Raw genomic sequence first — 23,113 nt, 5'->3', positions numbered from 1 at the left:
TCGTTTTGCAGATACACATCCCAAGGGACAGAAGGAGTGCACACCGTGTTATCTTGTGGGTAATCCAAGTTGCATTTATGGATACATGTTCAATTGAAGAGTGAAGTGGTGTAGAAAAGTCAAGGAATGCTGATAGAACATGATATCCTCAGAGGGTCTCTGACAGTGAACCCTGATATCCTCACGCAATGACCCTTTGGTTATGTTAGGTTGGTAAACTGTATTTATTCATAGAGTGAAATAGACATGCCAAAAAGATATATTTTCTAGCACTCAATGTGATTAGTCCTACATCACCACACTGTATGTGGTGTATCGCTGAGCAAATGGAAAGTCACAAAAGGCATTTCCTGCTGTAACCTCCCTGGCATTTGTAGGCTGGCACTCGAGATATCTATGTTACTTAGAGATCCTGTTCCACAGAGCTTTAACGGCCTGTCACTCAGTATTACAACATTTCCCCACCAGAATGAATACATAGTACATCTACATTTTTTAATTTAGCCTCTCCCCAATAGGTCAAACCCAGTTTGTGATGATTAAATTGTGTACAGTAACTAAAACTTGCAATTACTCTACCTCTTGTCAGACAAGGGCACTGACCTGTAGCTGCTCTGGTTTGTAAAAGGTAGAAGTAAACATAATTAGAATGCATTTGTACATCCCTGCTTCTTGCTTGCTTTAGCTGTCCTGTGCTGGGGAGTTGCCAGATTGTCTTGTGGCCCCACCGCTACAGGACTGACGAGACACAGTGCTGTGTGTAATCAGGCAAGTGTACACAGCTCCCCACAGTGTTCTGACCTCGTGCTGCAGGAACGACAGCCACAGAGCCAGCACCGTCCTATTCCCAGCCCCTTCATCCCTTTTTCAACCTTCCCTGTACAAATGCCACAAAACCCACAGCTTGCAACAAAAGCTAACAATATATCTAGCCCTTCTAGTCTACACCGCCCTCAGTGTCACTGTGCACCTGAATTGGGCCTATGTGCTCACGACTGAGTCCATTAGACAAAGGACAGCATCTTAACTAGGCTATGGTGTGGAAGGTAGGATGCTAAAAAAAGGAAATTTACTTCTTTCCTTAAGGGGTCATTAGATGTTTCCTACTTCAGAGATGAGACTTTGTTGACAATCATTGAAATATATCAAACTTGTATAATTGAGTGTTGAAATGGTCTTATCCCTTAGTATACAACAAGTATATGTAAAAGTTTGTATTATTTCTAACACCTCATTTTTGCTTGAACAACATTAGAACGACTGTTATAAGTCTCTAACGGTGGAGGCTAGGAGAAGAGAGAGACAGGATAAAAGAGTGTTCTGGCACAAATTTACTCAGTGACAAGTGTATACATTTGGTAGGTAACAATTGACTGCAAAACTTCGTAAAGAAAAAGTAAGTTTTAGCAATATAATTGTAGATTTTGGCCCACGGCTTTGCAACAAACCTTGTCACATATCAGTTGCATTAAATACAGTATTATGTCAATACTTATATTGCATTTCTGCTCTCCTATAGTTGAACAAATTGAAACCTTTTTTCTGTTATGTGAGGATCATATCATATCATATCTATAAAATAAGCATAAAAATGTCCACAGTGTAAATCATTATTTAAAAATGATCACGTAAAAGACAAAATAAAACTATGATACGTAGTCTTTATTTTGACAACCAATTGTTTGTGCCCTAATACTAAATACCCTAAAATATAGTGAACATATTCAAAGCACCAACTCTGAATTAATTCAGAAAACATGGTGTATACTGTTGGCTGTAGTAAAAGTAGACAATTAGAGAGTTTATTCTGTATGTACCTGAGTAAGATTTGATGCAAAATTTGCAAGACTGCCAAAAACCTGTGAGGGCTCACTTTTAATTGCACTGGTTATGTGTATTACTACAGACAGGTCCGGGTACTGGGAAGTTCCACAGGTCCTATCGCTGACAATACTGCAGCCCTAGAATTATCTGAATAATCACACAGTTACTCACACACAATACTTTTTTTCCCTTCGACAAAGCATCGTTTATCATACTAAATTAACAACCATAAGCACACATGGGAACATTAGCATCACTCAGCATAAGTTGAGAGAGTACACTGTTAGCATTTGGAAAACTTGATAAATTACTAATCTTTTTATGTAAAACCGCTTTGTTGAATGTTGTGATTAAAATATTTATCAGTGGCATACATATAAGCCACAGCAGTTGCAGACTGTAAAACAAGTTGAGCGACTTATCATTCAACAAAGGATGAAAGAGTGACATTTTGACTGACTGAGCTTCAGACTGACCTGAATTTGGTTTCTGATAAGGATATGTGCCATGGGGAAAATAACTCACCACCGTGCACAAGTTCATTCCAGCTATTCAGTTTGAATTATGGTAGTCCTCTGTCAACTCCTCTGTAAACATATTGTCTTGTGTCTGCAGTCTGTGGGAGAGGCAACATAAAAACCTCAAGTTTTTTTTATTTTAAAACCCACAAAGTAATCATATGAGTAAGTCATTATAACTTAAATATGTCAGTCCTAGGCAGAACATGTTGTTTTAGGATGCTAATCAGCTTCAGGGCTTTATTTTAACCAATGTAAAATAACACCCACTAATTTAAGCTTAGATTTATTGAATTCCCTGTGTTTTGGATTTTTACGAGTGGTCAGTTTTTTGCAGGTCACTTATACTGTATATATTAATTTAACTTCCCATGTCTCTGAACTGAGCATACTTTAAAAGATGATGCTAAAGTATGTCATTCTACATGGCTGAAGTGAAGAAATGTGTAGTAATGTTGTTTCATAAGTGTGTTTGAATTTGCTCTTAACTCACAAACATAAAGTTGTGAATGGGAACAACTGTCAGTCTTTTCTCAAAATAACAAGAGGACACCACATAATGAATGTAAAGGATGAACATAACAACAAAACGTGTTTATATTACAAGAGGCTTTACAACACAACAATGAGACAAGATCTCATTACAAAAATGCTGGCGAAATTCTTACAAGATGAATCAAATACTCTTCCGTAGTCAACAGAACCCAGAGTTGTTTACGTCCTTGTTATCAGATGAGCCTTGTGCTCTGATGCTCCTTCGTTTGTGCTACTGGTAATAACTCAGAGGAGAATTTGCTTCTAGATCCCCTTGTGTCAGATTGCCCTAGTAAAGTGGTTAGGCTGTCAATTTAAATAAATAATCTGGCTCTCATGTACAGCTAAGAGACAGCTGCTCTATTATTGACAGTGTGCGTGGGCTGAGGGCCCGCATTAAGTGATACAATTTGATAAAATCATTACACAGTCATGTCATCATAAGTGCAACTTATAGGCAACTTGTATTAGCTGTTGTTACCATAGGGACAATTGTTTTACACCAGTATTGCTTCTGTTCTCTGAATTGGTAATGTGTAATACAAGGCTTGCAGGGAATAGGCAATGAATTAGTCACGTCTCTGGTGGAGCCAGACTTAATGTGATAAAGGTAGGTAATCATCTTCTGCAGATATATAATTCACTATTAATAGCCTTTCTAACTCTAAATTTAACCGTGACAAATTATTGTATTTCTGAATCATTTTGCAGACTTGGACCGCTCACATTCCCCATTTTTCCCGTTACACCCCCCCCCTCCAAACCCATTTTTAAAGAGTTGCTGTGACTGGCCCAAATGTGTCACACAAGACTCGCTGCAAATTTAGCCTGTCAATATGTGTCAAGTCTCATTCATCAGCTATCACTCTTTATCTCAGCTGTACCTCCTCTTTCACATTTCACCACCGAGAGGCTTGACTTTGCCCCGAGTTTGCGTAGCTCAATTCCACCCTCAGGTTTTCTGCTTCAAGGTGTAAAAGCAATGACAATCACAGTCCTTGCTAAACCTAAGTGTGACGAGAGTAAAAACACTGATTGTAAATCTCTGAGCAGGCTTTTGGTACATGAAGTGTCTAATGAGTGACAGTACTTGCTCTTCTCTCATTGACTGGTAGTGGCAGGCATGAGAATCTCACACCTGCATGAGATACTTGTCTACTTAGTATCAACATAGTGACATACAGTAACACATGTTGGGTTATTTTTTATAACTATCTTCTAATCTGTAACTCTCACTAAAAAGAAATATACTTCAATATATTGTATATTTTTTGTTTCCAGGGTCTGAAAGGTGACCCAGGGCCAGTTGGTCCAGTTGGTCCAGTTGGTCCCAAAGGACACAAAGTGAGTGAGTCTGCTATACAGACTGGCCCCCGGACAAAATTACACCATCATTGTTTTCTTTTTTCTTTTTTAAAGGAAAATAACTTAGATATTTCAGGAAATCTGCTTGACTTTCATGAGCTGTAATCCCAGTCTCAATAACATGTTTGCCCATCTGTTTGAAGTGCTGCTATGATTGCTACTCCAAACATGGCCAGCTAAAGAATACTGTTATTGCCATCATAACTTAGCAAGAGCTTATTGATGGTCATATAGAGTAGCTTTTATCCAGGCTGAGAGAAAATGTTCCACTCACTATATTTGCAGAGTATTTGTATATTCATAGGGATAGCTGTTTGTAATGGACATACCCAACAAAATCTCTTCATCTTGCCCTCTCTAAACAGTTTTTATGGGAGTAAAGCCTGCAGCAAAAATGTAGTTTGCATAATATTGCCTTTTTGTTTAGTGACTCCTCACAGGGTCTCTTGATTTAGAATACATTTGACATTTGGTCCCAAATATTAGAAATCCAAAAGGTATGTCCTGTGCAGTAGGCTATCATAAGCCTAGAATTTAAGACAAGCTGGAAGTGCAGCAGTGGAGTTTGATGCAAAACCTTGTTCTTATCTGCAGCCCCTTTATAACCTGTTCCCTGACATCACTGACATGAATTAGATAAACTCTTGTTGCAATGCAGAAAATAAGTTTTCTTTTCTTGTCATCCCACAGTGGGATTATTTTCCATGTATAAGATGAAATGTTTTTTTCCTGTAATTAGTTGCCATATCTCCCACTCTTTCATTTTCCTCCCTTATTGGGGCTTTATTTGTTGTTGTTGTCTTTTGGAAGAACTCACCACATAATTGTAGGTGTAACGCTCTGTCTGCCAGCCTTGAAGTTATAATGAGGTCTGTGTGTTTCTGTGAAGACAACAGAGAATCACAGCATATTTTATCCTATTTTCTGGATGGGAGGGTGGGGGTGGAGGGAACGTTTGTTTGTATTGAAACTGGCAGAGGGAGGAAGATTTGGAAGCATAAAGTAATGAGTTCCTTGCATATCCCATAGCAGGCATATTTTAGCTGTGACATTCATTTAGACAACAAAATGGATATGAACTACAAACACCATTTTTTTTATTTTTTATCCACATCTGATAAACGGGTATTGCCAGATGTAAAGTTCACTGATCTTCAACTCGGTGCTTTATAAAGTACTGTTGGGATTGTGGTGAAAAGGAGGACAGAACTGCAAAAATATTAGACAGCGATACATGAGTTTTATCTGAAAAGACAAGGGAGGCATTAAAAAGCATGTGAGATCATTGCTTACACTGGTTTATGCTGGCGTCAAAAGACATCTACTTCTTTCCTTATATGACTTTTTGTGACTGCCTGTATGTCACAGTCACCAAACAATGTTATCATACCTGTCCATTGTTAATACTGCAAAGCTTTTACATGATATAGTACGGCTGTGTTTATTTTAAGGCCTGTCACATTTAATAGCACCAGCCCACCTGCCAGTTGTTTGACAGTTTGAAAGTCATCAGACGGGCTTCATTTTAAGGCATACTGTAAATACCAGTTAATGGCCTTCTATAGCACATGGTGCATATATTGAGATAGTACTGCTATGAATAGTAAAATCCTGACCTTCAGTTTTTATCACAGACATGATGGCTGGCCTTTAGGCTAGATCTTCAAAAGTCAAAAAATATGTTGTGCCGATTTAGCTGTAGCCATTTCCATTACACACAGAATGATAAAGATGTTATTGACTGAGTTTTTTTTTTTTTTACTAATTATTATCTTCTTTGCAGGGTGATGTGGGTCTTCCTGGAGCTCGGGGGCTGCCTGTAAGTTCACTGTTACATTTACATCTCATTATGCTATCTGTATATGTAAGGACATTCAGAAGAAGTAGAAATGTTGAAATCTACTCACGTGGGTGTGACCTGAAATGGCTGGCCTGAGCTTTGTAAATACTGTATCACAGCCTTTTTGGCTGACCAGGCGCTACACACAGTGTTAAAACATCTGGCCCACAGAGATGGAAAGTGAGGCACTCAGGTGAGCAGTCTCTGTGTCACATTACCATCGCCTGGGAATGGGTCAAACAAGGAGCAGATTGACAGGGCTCAGTGGGCATCCTTACTCGGGCCAAAAAGGACAGGGATGAGCAGCCAGGCAGAGAAGAGTAGAGCTCCAAGCCTCAGGGTGAGGGGGAGGTTGACAGGTAGTCGCTGGCTGTATCCCACATGGGTGAGACATGCACTTATTATGTTGGTGGCTGTCCCTGCAGACACTCGAGAAGAACTACACCATGCTTTATGCATTTCGATCTTATAATTGGACTGGTTGTACTAGTGCTTTTTTCTGTGGTCTTGTAAAAATCGAGAGGATAGAGAACATAACCCAGAAATGTGCTCATTCCTGTGCTGTCAGCAGACAGATATATGTACTAGTAGATGCTTGTATTTTCGCCTATCAACGCATATAGTGAATGTGTGGACAGATGCAAACACACTTACTCTCAGTGCATTGCCAGGGAGTTGACGGCTGCTGGAGATTAAAGGTATACTGGTTAGCTAATTATGTACACATCATGAGGGGATCAGCCTGCTGGTTTTAATCAGCTATGGAGTGTCACAAAAACTGTGTCCCACTGCTTCTGGCTTGCCCCTTTTATGTCACCAAAGTGCCTACCATACCCACAGAACACGGCCACCATCCCTTAGCTTTTCTCCAATGCTAATTTTACAGTTATAAGGACAAGCTATAAGGACAAGTTAATACAGCTAATTTCCCTGTAAAGCAAACATAGTTTTGAGCAAAACTTTCTCACATTGTGCCAGTAAATTGGCTGGTTAATGTGAGCAGAAAATGTTGGGAGGAAGTTACTAAAGTAGTGTAGACTTACTGCTGAGTGGATTTGCATTGTATTGCTTGTTACCCAAGGTCAAAACTCTGTGCTCACAAGGCAACAGAATATGTACTATTGTACATGAATAATTGATTTATTATCAAAAGCACTGCATGAACTGAGGCATGTGTTATTTAAGGTGTCACAGGTCAGAGCTGTCACTCTTTTTTATTATAGATACAGCTGCAAATATCTCAGGGCTGTCAGCCTCCTTGTTAAATTATTTTTATCTTTTGTTGTTTGTTCTTTGCATGAGGCCTCTGACTAACGTGCAAGACATATGTTGTAAATGTCCATTTTTGCAGCTGTTTCCAAGAAACGTCAACAGCATTTGACTTTTGGATGCCAATTGAAAGCGGACACCAATTATTCAGAAAGCCGAGATGTTGTATGTGGCCTTGCGTCCATTCTGTGGCCTGGTGGATAGATGACTCTGTCTGCCCTTTCCTGACAGTGGCCAGCAGGGTGTCTGGGGAGTTGTAATAGCTATGCCCTGACTTCTCTTCGGGTCATCGCAGCCAAAGATAATTACCTCCTGACCAACTGGGTTTCTTGCCTGTAACTGGCAAACGTTGTTAATCTACTGTATTTATGAATCATGTGAGTCGTGTTCTCAACTGTCACGCTTTTGATTGTTTGTTTGATTCCAAGGCTGACAAAGAGTGCGTCAAAGGAGATCAGGTACTTAAACAAAGTTAATATAGTTTTCACTGAAAATATGTAAGCATTCTGTCTTCTTGAGTTTATGCCTTTGTTTTCTTGTAAACATAACTCTTTATTTGCTACATGCAGGGCCCTCCAGGTGACAAAGGAGAAAAGGTAACAAATTATTCATCACATTTAAGTATAATATCCCACAAGTTTTGCTCGGTCGACAAATTGCACATACTATGTGCTCAAACAATCAACTACTAGCAATTATTGAAGCACCATAAGTATATCTTTTCAGAAGAACTTCAAAACAAAATCACTACTCAGAACGTACCGTGATTAACTTACTAATTGTTCTTTATCAAGATACTGTGTAGAATAATGGAATGAAGCTCTGATTAACCGAGGCTGAAAATTGCCTATTAAGGGGATCCCGGAGAAGTCATCTAGAAACTGAGCAAGAATGGAAACTGCAGCTGTGCAAACTCACTCCTATCTATTCATGCAATTTTAACTAAGCTAATGCTGCATTTCCTATCACTGAAAATAAGCCCACTAGTTATCCACTGGTCTACTGAAAACGTGGCACAAACATCTGTCTCCATCAGTTTTTACAAGAAGCAAGCCATAATCTCTCCCCGTAATGCCACATGCATCTAGCACCAAATTCACTATGATACATGTCCTTTTCCAACAGGGATTGGCTGGGGTGCCAGGGGAACCAGGCAAAGAGGGCAAAAGGGTGAGTAAACAGAAACAGTCCACCAGTTGTGTGGCCTGGCTAGTGGTTGTACTGAGGACCTGGCCTGGGGAAAGGCCAAACGGCAGCTGAGTGGCTGTTGTTGTTTTGGGGGGAGGCGAAGATGATGTGTGGCAAAGGGATTGTGCCTGGCCTACAAAGAGAGAAGGGGATGCGTGTGGGCTTGTTGTATGACAATAATGAATGGGCTTCATGGTCAAGGGGTCACACACACTCACACTATGACTGGCAGCACACATGGTTAGGCCCCACTGGGTGACTGCAGTGGACAGTATTCACTGTCCTAAAAGGCCAGCTTGATTTGGGGTAGACAATGTCCATGACTGAATCAATGGAAACATTACACCACATGTATTTATTTGTCACCTCTGAATGTAATAACGGTAAGGAATACAAGTGTCTGAATCTGTAATGTGAATCAAAAGTATGCATTTACTACTACATTTAATACTGTTAATTCAGGAGGCCCTCTCTTCAAAGCTTTGTCAAAAAAATAAAATAAAAAAAATAACTCACATTCTTTGTGGGACGGTTGCAAAATTCCACTTCATTTGAGAAGTACTTGTAATTCATGGTGTTCTGACATTAGTATTGGGTAAACTGTGTAACGTTATGGTGGGCTGATGACTGTTGTTCTTTGACATCACAGCTGAAAAGACAGTGTTCACAGGTAGACAGGTGAAGAAAGTGTCCTTTTGTGTCCAGCTTAATAGACTTAGTGTGAATACCTTTGCCTGTCACCATGATGAAAACTAGGCTCTTCAGAAGACTGAGAATTCCAGTTTGATTGAGAATTATCATAAAATGAGAAGAAAACATTAGGCTAATATAAAACATATAGCAGGTTGAGCTGTAGAGCACCCATAAGTAGGTCAGGAAAATGTTCTTTTCAGATTAAGCAAGAGCCGAGATGATGCATAATACTCAAGACATCTGGACACAAGTATCTCAAGAATTCCACCCTTCAGTGTGTGTGTGTGTGTGTGTGTGAATACATTCAAACTCAAAACTTGTTCCAATAACATTAACAATTCATGACCTATCATTGGTTGTATAATTTCTCAAAGGATCATTTCCCACAATGCATGGAGTAATCTATTTTCAGGGAAGGTATTCGTGGTCAACAAAAGTGAACTCAGAGGCTGGTGCAGATGTGTTTTTGATGCTGTTGTCTCTCTACTTCATTAGTTCTGTGTTATTTCATACCTAACCTGACTTAATTAAGGATGGAGCGTCAAAGGGACGGAGTGTCAGAGGCATCAATTATGGTGTGCGCTTTTCTTGTGGAACAGTTTTATGATGAATCTTTCAATCATAATTGGTTTTGAGGAATAGAAAGTCACTCTGTGTTTGATGTTGTGGCTTCTTGGTTTCCTATATACCCATAATATTTCTTGCACCACAGGGCTTTAAACTAGCCATTTCACACTTCCTGCTGTTGTTGTTGCTGAAGACACAGTTCTGATCTATTAATACCCTGTCTTTGATGACTGGCTGACTTCATGGTGACTGTTAATGTGCTAAGGTTTTTGCTTATTCTTAGCTCTAGGAGTCACATGTGGCCTCAACGTTGTTGACCAATCTGTGTTTCTGCAGTTTGACAGCTTATTTTTAGGAAGGTGGACATATACCATTGTCAGAGGCTAGCTAGTGGCCAGCTGAGACAGCAGGAGACCAATTAGTGACACTTGTCCACACTTGCAACTTACTGGTTTCACTAAGAGCCGTAGCTGATGTACAAATGATGTAGAATATCTTGACATAGACTGACCACTTTACAACCTTCAAAGAATAGCTGGGAGTGGAAAGCTTTCACAAGTCCTTAGATTCAAGTCCTTAGATTCAAGCCAGGCCATCTCTCACACTGTCTACTTCAATTTATTGTTGAGGAAAACACAACCACTCTAAGCCATTTAGATTTACTTCAAGGAGATGTGGAGGACATTGTAGTGCGGAGAAGAGGAATGATGCCATTTGCACCGATCTATCTCTGAAGTTTAAAGCAACATATGCAAGAGCGGATTTCAAGGGCAGTCACCCAGCCCCCTCTGTGACCCCATGTCTAACATTCACAGAATCTTGGTTTTATTTTATTACCTCGATGGATAACTAATTCAGTTTGCCAGGGTGGAGGTAAGGGCCCAACCATGTTGAGGAATTTATGGGAATGTATTTCCCCCACATTACACATTGCCATTAATAGTAATGTGAATGGCCTGATTTTATCTATTATGGATGGCATTGACAGAATGACAGGCAAAAAGTAGGACTTTGAAATTCAGTGGCACATAACAGCAGATCAAAAAGAAGATGGGGAGCACCAGTAACAAAGAACATGTCCCCCTCGCTAACTGTGGTGTGCCAAAATATTAATCAGGTGGTGATGTGCTAAGCTCTATGTTGTCATTGTATTCTGACCCTGTCCTACACAGGCCCAGGAGGCGAAAGATGTGCATGCTGAAGAGAACAACCTTGGAATTTTAGAGTTTTCAGTGTAGTCATTTGTAATTATTTGGTATGCTCATACTAACAGCTGGCATTGCAGAGAAGTGCCTGTCTGACAGTCATCAATATATAAATATGATGGACTGTATAATAAAGGATTGTGTGCATACAAAAGTGATGTGGGATTTGATAGCAGAAAGCATTGCAAAAGTACCAAATGACGTAATTTTGCATGCTCAAAATAGGACTGAAAACCTACGCTTGGTCAATGCACACTGCTTCCTGAAAGCCAAAATAAACAGGAACGCCACGGCAAGCTTGGTTTATTCATGTCATGCCAAGTATTCCCAGCATACTGCTTCGGTAGTTGGCACTGTGTTGTGAGTGGGTTCAGTGCAGACATGGGTTCATCTCTGGGTAAGGCAGTAGGTTCCCGTGGGTTAATAAATAATCACCTTAAGAAATCCTCCATTACAAGGTGGGTTTTGGAGTTTGAATCCATGCCTAACACCACATTAAGCCTTATTAGCTGTATAAATGTACCTGTATAGAAAAAGGAGTCCTTGCTAAATATAAGTCACTGACAAATGCCATGTGGATTCCCTTGGTTTGCTATGGAAGCTATGTGATGTCGTCATACATCGTGGACAGGCATTTGTTCTAATTACATGTTTTGGGACCATTGATGCATAAGCCTTAGAAATAGATTCTCTTTATATGTTGCACTATTTTCATGTGAATGCAGAGCATTTTAAATACTCTTTAATCAGCTGAGGGCCTCCACTGTGTCAAGGATCCCTGTGTCCTGCTTTGGAAAATGCAAACGTCTGACAGATGTGCTGCACAGTGTTTGTTCTTATTAGACATACTGTAGCTGTGCTAATGTAGACATGATGAAACTCCAGCAAGCCTTTGAGGAAGCAAAACAGTGCAATTGCTACTAAGGATGTTCTCTTCTAATTAATTATGCAGTATAGATCCTCTTACTGATTTATTTATTTAAGTTGAGTTGGTTATTTAGTTATTTGGCTTAAAGAGGCGAACTAGTTGGCACAGTTGGCAAATTATATGGATTGATAACTGGTGAGTTGTAGCTCAGTGATAAATATGCGGTTGTATTTTATTGTGCGTAAGGTGAGATTTTTGTCATCTTTGATGCTACAAAGACTTTACCTTCAGGTACGAGGTGACATTCTCAATTGACTGCTTTCCGATTGTCTCTAGTATCTCTCTCCCTCCTGTTAAATGGCTCCTGTTTCTCATAGAAAGAGTCATCTGCGTAGCTCAGCTGTGGATGTGGGTAGATGACACTGTGCCACATGAGATGCTCGCCTCATATGTCAAGGAGATAACAAAAGTCACAATGAAAATGAAAAGGCTTGGAGACAGTTGCTAGCTAGGCCACACAAGATGACCTTGTGGAGGGAAAAGCCATTAAAACAGAGACTTTTAATCTGGGAGAAATCATTTTCTCACTAAGTGATATGGTGTGCCACACCAATACCACAGGTAAAATAATCCACCCAGAGTATTTGATGGCTATTGAAAAAAACATTACAGAGTGGAACTTGGAGGTATGGCAGCACTTTGATTTCTCTAACAGGTTATTCATTCTATGTTGAATCAGCTCCCACTCTCAGGCTTTATGCTGTAGACCCACCATGGTCACTAATTTCAGGGTCCGACAGAATATTAATTATTTATTCACAAGTCATTGTTCTTAAATCTGTTGTTCACTTGTGAATTATAGTTACTAGAACGTAAAGTTTATTCTAATGTTTTTCACAGAGTTGAAAGTACAAGATAGCTCTATGTAACAGATGCAGGTGCAAAAGGTTCCTTTAAAAGTGTCTTTAATGCCTTTGTATCATGTGAATGTAGACATGCAGCAGTATGGAGCCTTATATCAGTGTGCTTTATGTTTTCCCCACAAGCACATATCAGTAAATCATGAGTTCCTTAAGCTGCAAGTTGAATGAAACCAGAGAACAACTTTGGTGTAAGTATGATGTTCACTTGTTGAAGACAGTTTCTCAGTAAAGAGACTATCCTTTAGTTATATGGCAGAGATGGCTATTTGTAAAATAATACAAATTTACATCTCAAAACCTCAACTGCTGTCACATCACATTCGTCAGCTGTCATCGCTTCAGATCATTTGATAGCACAGTCCCAGATCAATGCACGTCAGTAATTGTAGTGCAGACACACTTTCGGTTCTTCACTTGTGTCAAAGAAAATGTATGTGTAACGAACATCAACAACAGCTGCCTGGGCACTTTAAAGTGGCATGGATACAATCTGTCAAAAAAGTAGAAAAGATTGCCTGTCTTGTCTTTGCTTGGCAACTGGACTGGTCCACATTTCCAAAGAAGGGACAAGGGAAGTAATTGCTGTCTGTTGGAAGTGATAGTGGTGTTTACATTTCCCATTCAAGCCCTTTGCTGAATGACTGAGACAGCTGTATATAAGTCCTGACCAAAGGCACAGGCATATTTTTCTCCATATTCTTTGCTCCTTCACACTTGTGCTAGCACATGTCTCAAAGGTCATCTCTTTACTGGATGGTTAAACTAGTTGTTGAATGTTCTCTTCCATACGAGGGAACAATCATATAATATTTCACTTATGCCATTATTATCTCCTACCAAACTGTTGGTCATTTTCTCTCAGCACAACCATGTATAAATATGTACACATCTGAGGACAATATCGCCATGGAGCAAGGAATCCTTTTAACAGGGCACCCATATCCTACTGGTACTCTCTACTGGATGGCATAATGCAGGTCAAAACATTACTGTCAGATTAGATACAATAACATTAATCTTCTTTAAAACTAAATTTATGTATCATTTCACAGTAAATAGCTTTTGTCATTTAACCTAATTTCGTTTGAAAAAGTATGCCGTTCTCTGAAAACCAAATGCATACTGTAACTGGAATTTAGATGCCTCTCCTCTACAAGGCGAATATTTTTTTTTTAGATAATTGAGCTACCATAGTATATATAATATTCATATTATATCTGATGGACTTGGCTCAGGTTCATTTGGATCAGTGTGTGTGTCTGTAGAGACCAAAGCAGGCAGTGACAGTGATAGGGAAGGAGTTATGGTTCGGCGTATGGGGACTGGGACATTTGGCAGCGGTTTCCTGCGCCATAGGTGGAGGCAGACATGAACAGTGATGCAACTGTAACAGACTGTTGACCTCTACCAGAGCACCTGCAGGGCGAGATTATTAAGTAACGAGTCCCTGGTGAGAATACCAGCCTTCCTGCCAGAAGATCTCAGCGGGAGGCTGCTGATTTGGGTGATACACTAAATGCATGAAATTACAGCAGCTATTTGAGTGGAGCCATGCTTCTTGTTGTCCTGCTCAGTAAAAAGCTATAATGATATGGTAAATTCAATTATCCCAAATGCCTTTAGTCAGGTTTGATCTGATATGCCACTGATCTGTTTAATATACTTTCACATTGATGTATTTTACATTAAAGATAAATACATTATAAATCATGGCTAAAAGTAAATGTTCTGTACATTTAATTGAGGATACTTTTATACCTTGACACATTTGGCTTATCTTTAGTCATTTTGTGGTAAATTGCAGAAAGCAATTTAAGAATAGTTACAAACTGTAGTGAAATACAGTATATCCCATATGTACACATTCACATTTATGTCTGTTAAATTCAGTGTAACTCAATTAACATATACTACTGCATACGCACACATAGCACCTATAAAGCAATGGTATATTTAACCATTGCGACACAATTGATGACCATATTGATGGTCTGTGTCTTTAATGCAGTGTTTAAATACAGTAGCGTGATGAACATATGTAGTTACAGTTTTGGCCTGACCTGTTCTCAATGGCAAGAGTAACACAGAGAGAAGAATTTACAGGTCAGCAGGGCTCACAGCTGAGATTTTATGGCAAGATTTACACCCTGTGCGATTTTACAAGCAGAGGGAGGATTCGTTAACCCCTTGTTAAACAAAATGGAATAGGTTATTCTTCTCTCTCTGTCCAAATTCATGTTGAGGAAATCCAGAGAGCCATGCTTCTGACACCTGTATTACACCAGGAGGTAGCACATTTGCCCAGTGCACAAGGCAATTAATCTTGTCAATGTCAAGTGCATTGGGACGGAGGATGGAACAAAGATTTGACCTGATTGGGTATGAAAAGGTCTTACATTTAGGCCCAGTTGGGATAGAGGAGTGTTACAGGGGGAAGTGTTTGGCACATGCAAGGACAGATGCACAGAGCTTTGATTTATCTGTCTGACTCTCATCTTTCCCAGAGAGCCCCGGTATGGCTACATCCATGGGTGTCCAGAATAAACACACATTAATTGGCCAATTAATTACAGGGACGAATAAAGGGGGCAAGACTTTGAGAGGGCCACTTTGATCGCACATTGTTCACCAGCTTTAATAGTCACCGCGTGTATATGTTGTGTGTGTGTAAGCTGATGTGTGTATTTATACATGTAAAAGCTGATGTTTAACGGGGTAATGTAGGTCAATACGTCCTCTGAGCATTAGATAGGCTTGCTATAGTTGGCCAGGGCACGGCCCTCATTCATACATCTACAACCTCACCACTTTCTCAGGAGACAGAGCTATGCCACACAACAGGGACACTGCAAGCAATATACGTGTCCTTGCTGCTCGAGTGTCAGAATTCCTCAGGGCCTGGCATCCTCTTGGCCTGTGTCTTATACCTTGCCAACATTTTCAAATGTTGTGTCAATGTCTGCCAGGTCATAGCAACACTAATGGAGTGTCGTGTGTCAGGAAGGGTCTGCTGAACCGAATTCACTCGACTCATTGAGGTATGTCAGTGGACAAGAGGTGACTGGCCCCTGTGACTGTTCTAGGTACTGCGGGCCACACCACGGCTTCAGTCATCCAAACAATGGGGTTTATTTGGCTCCAAACAGTCTAGTAATATACAAAGACACTCTCCTGGCATTTTAGGTCTGTTTAAGGAGCAGACAGCGTTTGAGAAATGCTTTGAATGTAAATACCTTTAAAAGGGCATTTTGGATCCATGATGCTTGGATTGAAGCATGCCCCGAGTAAGCTCTGTCAATGTCTGCTGTTTCCTCGGCCAAGGGGAGGGAGGAGAGCTCAGAGTGCAGGGGGGCTGGACAGGCAGGAGATGTAGCCCTGAACACTGCAGAACACAGAGGCGTGGTAGTGGGAGGCTGCATCAACTGCTACAGTCTGCCATCCATATTTTGATTCTTCACACTCTCATTCTGCCCACAACCAATTTAGATACATTCATCTGTGTCCACTTAAATGGCATGCCAGGCAGCAGCGCATTTACAGTGGCCTGATATTGTACAGATGGTTGTGTGTGGGACCTTAGTGTAATCTGTTATGCGTGGTGAGTGATATGAAGCACAAGACTCGCCCAGGGCTACAGTACCCAGAGTAAGCGCCCTGTGGATCTTTGCACAGTGTATTCTCTCTCTGACCTCAAATATTTGGTTTGTAAAATGAACCAGGCTTTATTCAAAGTAGATTTTCAGCCTCCCCTATTCACTTGGTGGATAATGCATTAATGAAACACTCAGTATCTGTAAACATAGGATGGGAGCAATCTGCTCCGGATGAATAATACAGCCAAAAGTCCAGATGAGACTGTGAAATTTCTAAGAGCCAAGACTAATAACAGCATCCATTAGGAGATGAGAACATTCAAGAGGCTATGCCGGCCTAGTGAGGAGCCAATGCAATAGGCACCCAGCTCGCATGGAAACACTGCACAGACATTCAGCTGATAGGTGGGGATTGAGCTCATAGTATAATATAGATTTATCATTTTCACCACATAAAAATGCAAATTCAGATAGTATCAGCCCTCTTTCCTCTCCTTAGGAGCTGTTAAAATCAATGAGCTCTTAAAACTCATCCGTGAAGACGTGGTAGAGACGTGGCTGTTGTAAAGAGCTGTTCTGAGGCTCCCTTGGGATTGCCTTAGCTTAGTTTTCCACAGACATCCACTGTCTGCATTTCCTGTGTTTGCCTTTGGATCTGTGTTTGCATACTGTATGGCAGTGAGGAGTTTGGTGTTTGCTGAAGTAGCTCTATAATGGGTTTTTTTACCCAATTTTGTGCTGCGTTCTATGACTGGGTACCCTTGTAATGCCACCTGTGTCCCCTTGTATTGTGTGGCAGTTGAAAAGAGCCATAATGCGGTATGAAAATTATTGTCCCCCTCTCTTGCGCTCATACAGCTTCTTGCTCTTGTCTATTTCCTTCTTCTCTCATCGTTGTAAGCCCTCTACATAAAAAATATCCTTTATGGTATTCAGTGACTAATTGCCAGACTGCCTAATTAGGAATGTTACCCAACACACATCATACATTCATGCATTGAGGACATCTATCCTCTCATAGAGAGTGTACAGTCTCCTCATTGGCTCTGTCCCCCACCGTGTACAACATTTGTGATGAAGCTAGTTTGCCATCTAGTGGCACAAGTGCAAATCACCATTTAGTCACATGGGATCTACGATTGAGTCTCTGTGAGGAAAGCCTTCATGGAAAGCTTTAGCCAAGAGACTATAGGTGCAATCTTGGCCAGCTGAGCTGTGTCTTAAGTCGGCTGCAGTGTCAGCCATCTCTTTATACGTTCCTGAATATTTAGATGGCTGCAAGTTAAAGAGAGCATTGTGTGCCAGTCAGAATGGTGAAAATGCTAAGCTGCATTTGAGCCCCTGCCAGGCAGCTGTCGGCTTTGCCGTTCTCTTCCTGCCCCGGCCGCTCCTCTTAACCCTCAGTAAACAACTGGAACAAATCCTATTTTATTGAGGCTTTTACCAAGTGCAAGGGATCTCTGCAAGCTTCAGTGCCCAGGCTTTTTTTTTTTTAGCTTGTGCAGTGTCCTAAGATGGCATCCAGCGAGGGCAGTCACAAGTAGGGAATTTGCACTGTCTGTCTCTAATTGGATCCTTAATCAGAAGCAGGTGAGACAGCGGTCTCGGCAGTGTGTTTTTTGACATTTCAAGCAGGCCGTATAATCAATATTTACCTCAGAAGCGTTAATAGCTGATGTGACAGTGAAAAGGGCTTTGGTGAGAATTCTGTCAACTGCAGCATATCAAGCTGCACAGTGTGAATTCACTGAATATTTGTGCCCTTCTCCAACTGATACTTAGCTTGATATTTTGAAGCTAACGCCCAGAAGCAGCTGTAGTGTATGTGTGAGAAAATATTACAGTAAGCATGTAGACAAAGCTGAGTATGTGCCTAGAGAGAGTTATTCTCTTATAAAATAGAGAAATAGACACATCATCACAAGTTAACTGTAGATTTTCACAAACTTTTCTGCTCTTTATTTGGAGAAAAAATACAACTACTTTCCCTTTTAAGAAACTGTGACGCTGGACTGTATGTAATGTTTATATTCATTTGCAACATATTACTTAATAATTAGAAACATACTGTAGTTGAGATAAACATGTGCAAGGTTTAAGAGGAATCTTGGTATTTTAGATATCCTTGTGCATACTTAATGCTGGGTTGCTTGTGAATTTTTATGGTTCATTGTGCAAATGTTTAAATGAGAAATCAGAAAATATTTGCAAAGGGGAGAGGATGACATTTCAGAATTAATTACAGAATAAATTAGCTTTTGCTGGCAGTGAGAGTAATTGTCTGTATCTTGTCGGAATCTGGATACAATAAGTGTTCCTAAGAGACTCTAGGTTTGACCGATGGAATGAGGGAATCAAGTACATCTGGTTGTAATGTTTCAGTCCTTTATTTTTTTCATCATTCACAGGCCGGGGGCAGACAAGCATTTTCACTTGGGAATAAATATTGTGACAGGCTATGTTGTGGCAAACTTTCTCTTTCTTGTGTCTGTCTGTGTTTCTGTCTTTTTTGAGTGGAAACAACTTTACACAAGTTCACACTTCTGGATGTCCATGTCCATTTTTTGGATGGTCCAAATAATCCTTTGAAGGTGTGGAAGGATGATGTTTTTGTCTTTGTCCCATCGCTGTACTGCTAAAGGGCACCTTGTGACAGAGATAACAGAAAACTTCATACCATCTACTCTTTGTTCTGCGACTTGTTAAAAGACATGAGGATAGTATGTATCATCTTCACTGTTTTGTACTAATTTGCTTTCCCAGCAAATACAGCTGTTCAAAAGCTACATAGTCAGTTCCAGTTAAACGCAGTACAGCAGTTCAGTTAGACAAAAGGCTCAGGTGGCCTGAGCACATGTCCCCGGAGGGAGACAGGACTCAACTCAGGCAGAAAGAGTGGGAGTGGCATGTGAGTTTTTTCAGGCTAGAAAAGGTCATCTCTCCCATGAGCCACAGAACATTGTCGCAACTTTGGCTTTGGTAATGTCAGGTAGTTTCCCCTTCAGGATATAAAACTTCTGTGTCACATATGAAACAGGCAGAAGAAAAGCAGTATACCAAAGATTTCTGTTCAAAGTGTCTTGGGTGTAACATTTGGTTAAAAGTGAATTAGATGAATAAGTGAATACAATATGTACAATGTGTGACTTAGCGGGAAAAGCCGTTTTTTCCTAAACTTCAAGGTCTAAACCCCCACTAAAATTGTCATACTATGGCTCCTGCAACACAACTAATTGGAAGTAAAAGAACAGAACTGATTAATAATTTAGTAGAGGATGAATGGAAATAGGAAAAAGGCATAGTCACATAGCAAGTTATCTTTTTTCACATAGAAAGACAAATTAGCAAAAATCAAACATTAAATATATTGTGTTTGAAATAAGATAAAACCTGGAATGTTAACATTAGTTCAAATTGATTTACCTGCTGATAGCTGTTCTTGCATGTAAAAGAAAAAAGAAACATCAACCCTCCGTGCTGTGTGTCAGGTTTGAGTTTGGTCCTCTGTGGTGATCATTTCAGAAGGCTACCTGCAGCTTATCTACTGACCTCTCTTGACAGGGGCATTTGTCAGGTGGATTATGTGGCTTTCTGATGGTATATCTGCTTTATTGCTAAAAATGCGGCACATTTTGGCCTCTCCATTTTACACCACTGTGTTATCCCAGTATGGGTAGTCAGACAGGCATATGGAAACATGTTGACATTTGGGATAAGGATTATGGAGTCATCATCAATGAGTGCCATTGCTGTGTGTCACTGTCACTGTTGACTTTGCTCTCAGATTGGGGTTTGTGTTGCAGGACTGAGCCTGGCCCCATGTCTGTGCTTTCCTTTTACACTTTACAACTCATAGCAGAGCTGAAGCCAGTCGAGGCTGGGATCCATGTGGATTATGTCGGGAGTTGAAAATACGCTGTCAATCTACTGAGGCCTCCTTCTTACCTCAGCTCTAACATGTACTCACTCTTGCTTTACTAGCACCATTATTGAATTAGTAGTTAATGTGGAGTGCTTTTCACACTTCTGTTATATGGTTTGAAGGTTTTTAGAGTGGAACAGATAAGTAGTGCTGGTGAATATGTGTTTGGTCTTGCCAGCCCATCTTTCATTTACTCAAGAAGCTGGTTCATCTTTAACTCTGACTCTCTCTTTTCCTCTCCTCCACAATCCTTTCATCTTTCACCACCTCCTTCCCTCCCTCTCATCCCTCATTTCCTCCCTTGCCTTCCTCTATCTCTCCCTCCCTCTAATCTACTGCAATGACTTGAAGGAGGGCTTCACACTGCAGCGCTCAAATAATAATCAACCACTAGGATGTTGTCAAATTTATAGGACACTGAGCGTTGCATAGCAACAGAGATTGCCAGGGTGATCCAACAGGCGCTGGAAGTTGGGTGAGTGAGAAACAGGGCGAGTGACAGGAGACAGGAGAAGGAAGGAGAGATGACGAGCAAAGCAGGCGACAGTAGAGAGGGATGAGATGAGACGATAAGAGGAGAGTTATGATATTATACACAAATAGAAAAGAGAAATAAATGAGAGATTGAGAAACCGAAAAGGACATGAGAAATTTAAGGTTGGCTTAGCTGAAAGAAAAGATTCACAGACACTGCTGGCTGGTTTTGTAAGCTTGCCACTCTGTTCAAGTTAAAATTATTATCGTGGTGACATATTGTACTATGGCATTAGGGCACACATAGGTGGTGTTAAGTTTAAAAATGACTTGATTATGGCAGAGTAGAATAGCCATTTTAATGATGTATGTAGACGCTCTTTTGCTCTCCGTAAAGTCCTTGTACATCAAGAAAAACATCTTTTTGTTTTGTTGTCACACATTTCTCATTTTGTTCACATCTTGCATTTCTTTTTTTTGTTTGTTTTCGAAGTCAAAATCCTCAGTTTCAGTTTCCTGTTCATCCTTGTTGCCTAGAGACTGCTTTGGACTGCAGTTTACCTCTGACACTTTCTTCTGGTGTTGTGTCTACCTCCTTCACCGAGAAAACAGTGAACCAAAAAAGAAACGATAGGCAAAACGTCTGTGATCGCGCGCACCCCATTTTGTGCCCCCCCGACTCGAAGGATTCAAAAAACATGACGGACTTTTCACAAGCGGTATTATCTTCACTCAAGCTTCTGCATGCACAAGTCTAAAAGGACTACACTATTTCCTAACATAGCCATACTGACCAATACAGAGAGAGTTTTGTGGAGCTAATAGGCGTAATTAGCTTTGTATCAACTCCTTTGGCAATGGCTTGAATGTAAGGGACGTTCAATATATGATGTTTTTTTTCCCTGATAGTTCTACAATGAAAGTAAATGTTGGCAGTGTTAACAGTGTTACAATTACTGGTACTAAAGTTTTTTAGCTTGTACCCAGAAGCATTTATTGTTGTCTGCAACGTCAACACACCAACAAACAGTTTAAAGCAACTGAAGAAAGAAATCTCTAACCTGACTAAATGTTATTATAAAATGACCTCAATTCCAGATGTCAGATTATCCCTGTAGTTTCACTTTTACAAAAGTCTAGGAGGTCCAAACATGACATTTAGAATTTATCAAATCATTGAAATGTCAGGATTCAACTTAAAACCCTGAGTTTCTACTCTGAAAACACTTCACACAGTTGTGCTAAAAGCTAAACTTGGGTGCTCATGGGCACTACGGCGGTTGCTGGCATCTTGATTATCTCAGTATTGCAGAGCCTGTACGTCCCTTCACAGGCAGTTATCTGGCTGTGTCACTGGCAGGTGTTTCAGTTTGGAGAGTCAACTGAGTGCAAACGGTGATGAAAGCTGTGCCTAATTATTTCTTGTCACTGTGCACAGATTTGTTGGGGATGGCGTGCTAACCAGAGGTCCTCTGTACAGAGAGGTGTCAGTCTAACCACAAGGTCACCTGTTGTAGTCTTTTAAATGGATTGCTTTATAGTGGAAATGATTGTCTGAGCTGTTGGTGTTTATGAATATGAAATGAATCTTTTATCAAAGAAGAAAAAACTCTGACATGGACTTTCAACATTGACACCCCCAACCAAGTTTATCTACACTCAGCTACACATAGCTAAGCTGTGTGAATATTTTATATGTAATAAAGGCAGTAATTCAAGGATAAAATATGTTAGTATTTCCTATTGTATGACAGAATTGCATTTTCTTTTTAAATTAGAACATCTTTCCCAAATGGGGGTTTTACATGTGGAAATAAAATCGGAAGCAAAATCACATCACATTATTAAGAACCATTGTACAACTTGTAGATAACTGCAAGTAAGCTTCAGGCCTAAAATTGATAATATGGGGTCGTCTGTTTGTTTTGATGATAATATGCAAATACATGGACATAAAATTAGTATGGACTTTGGTGTTAAAAGAGGTTTAAGGGCAAATGTGGAGAAATTATTTTGAAAACTGCATAATTTGCTTGGAATAATAGCATATGATATATCCATTACCTGAATTACTTATCTTTGTAATCTGCTTTTGTTTTCGAGTTCAGGGGAGAAAGGGCAGCAAAGGCGGATGATGCTAGAACAAACAGTCTGAACTTTTTGTAAACGTAGCAATGATTCAGTGTCTATTGCCTATTGTCAGTGAAAGAGAAAAAATAACACCAATCACCCTCACCAAAACACTGTCTTTGTTTGTGAGAAAAGCACTCATTCATGCTCACATTAAAGCACATGTAGCCTCAAAGCTACATTAACATAGATGATCAAAA

The 23,113-nt window shown here is 40.1% G+C and overlaps 1 protein-coding gene across 1 annotated transcript in view; it reads left to right on the top strand.

Annotated features, from left to right (window-relative positions):
* The window catches only part of LOC144532843 (uncharacterized), a 96,927-nt gene that overhangs the window by 25,491 nt on the left and 48,323 nt on the right, over positions 1 to 23,113 (top strand). The window contains exons 11-15 of the mRNA XM_078273779.1: positions 4,158 to 4,220; positions 6,025 to 6,060; positions 7,779 to 7,808; positions 7,920 to 7,946; positions 8,476 to 8,520. Coding sequence (XP_078129905.1) covers positions 4,158 to 4,220; positions 6,025 to 6,060; positions 7,779 to 7,808; positions 7,920 to 7,946; positions 8,476 to 8,520 — 201 coding nt within the window. The remainder of the gene's footprint in view (positions 1 to 4,157; positions 4,221 to 6,024; positions 6,061 to 7,778; positions 7,809 to 7,919; positions 7,947 to 8,475; positions 8,521 to 23,113) is intronic.

The sequence above is a fragment of the Sander vitreus genome, chromosome 17, assembly GCF_031162955.1.
Source record: "Sander vitreus isolate 19-12246 chromosome 17, sanVit1, whole genome shotgun sequence".
Lineage (NCBI taxonomy): Eukaryota > Metazoa > Chordata > Actinopteri > Perciformes > Percidae > Sander > Sander vitreus.
This window is presented reverse-complemented; position numbering and strand designations above follow the sequence as displayed.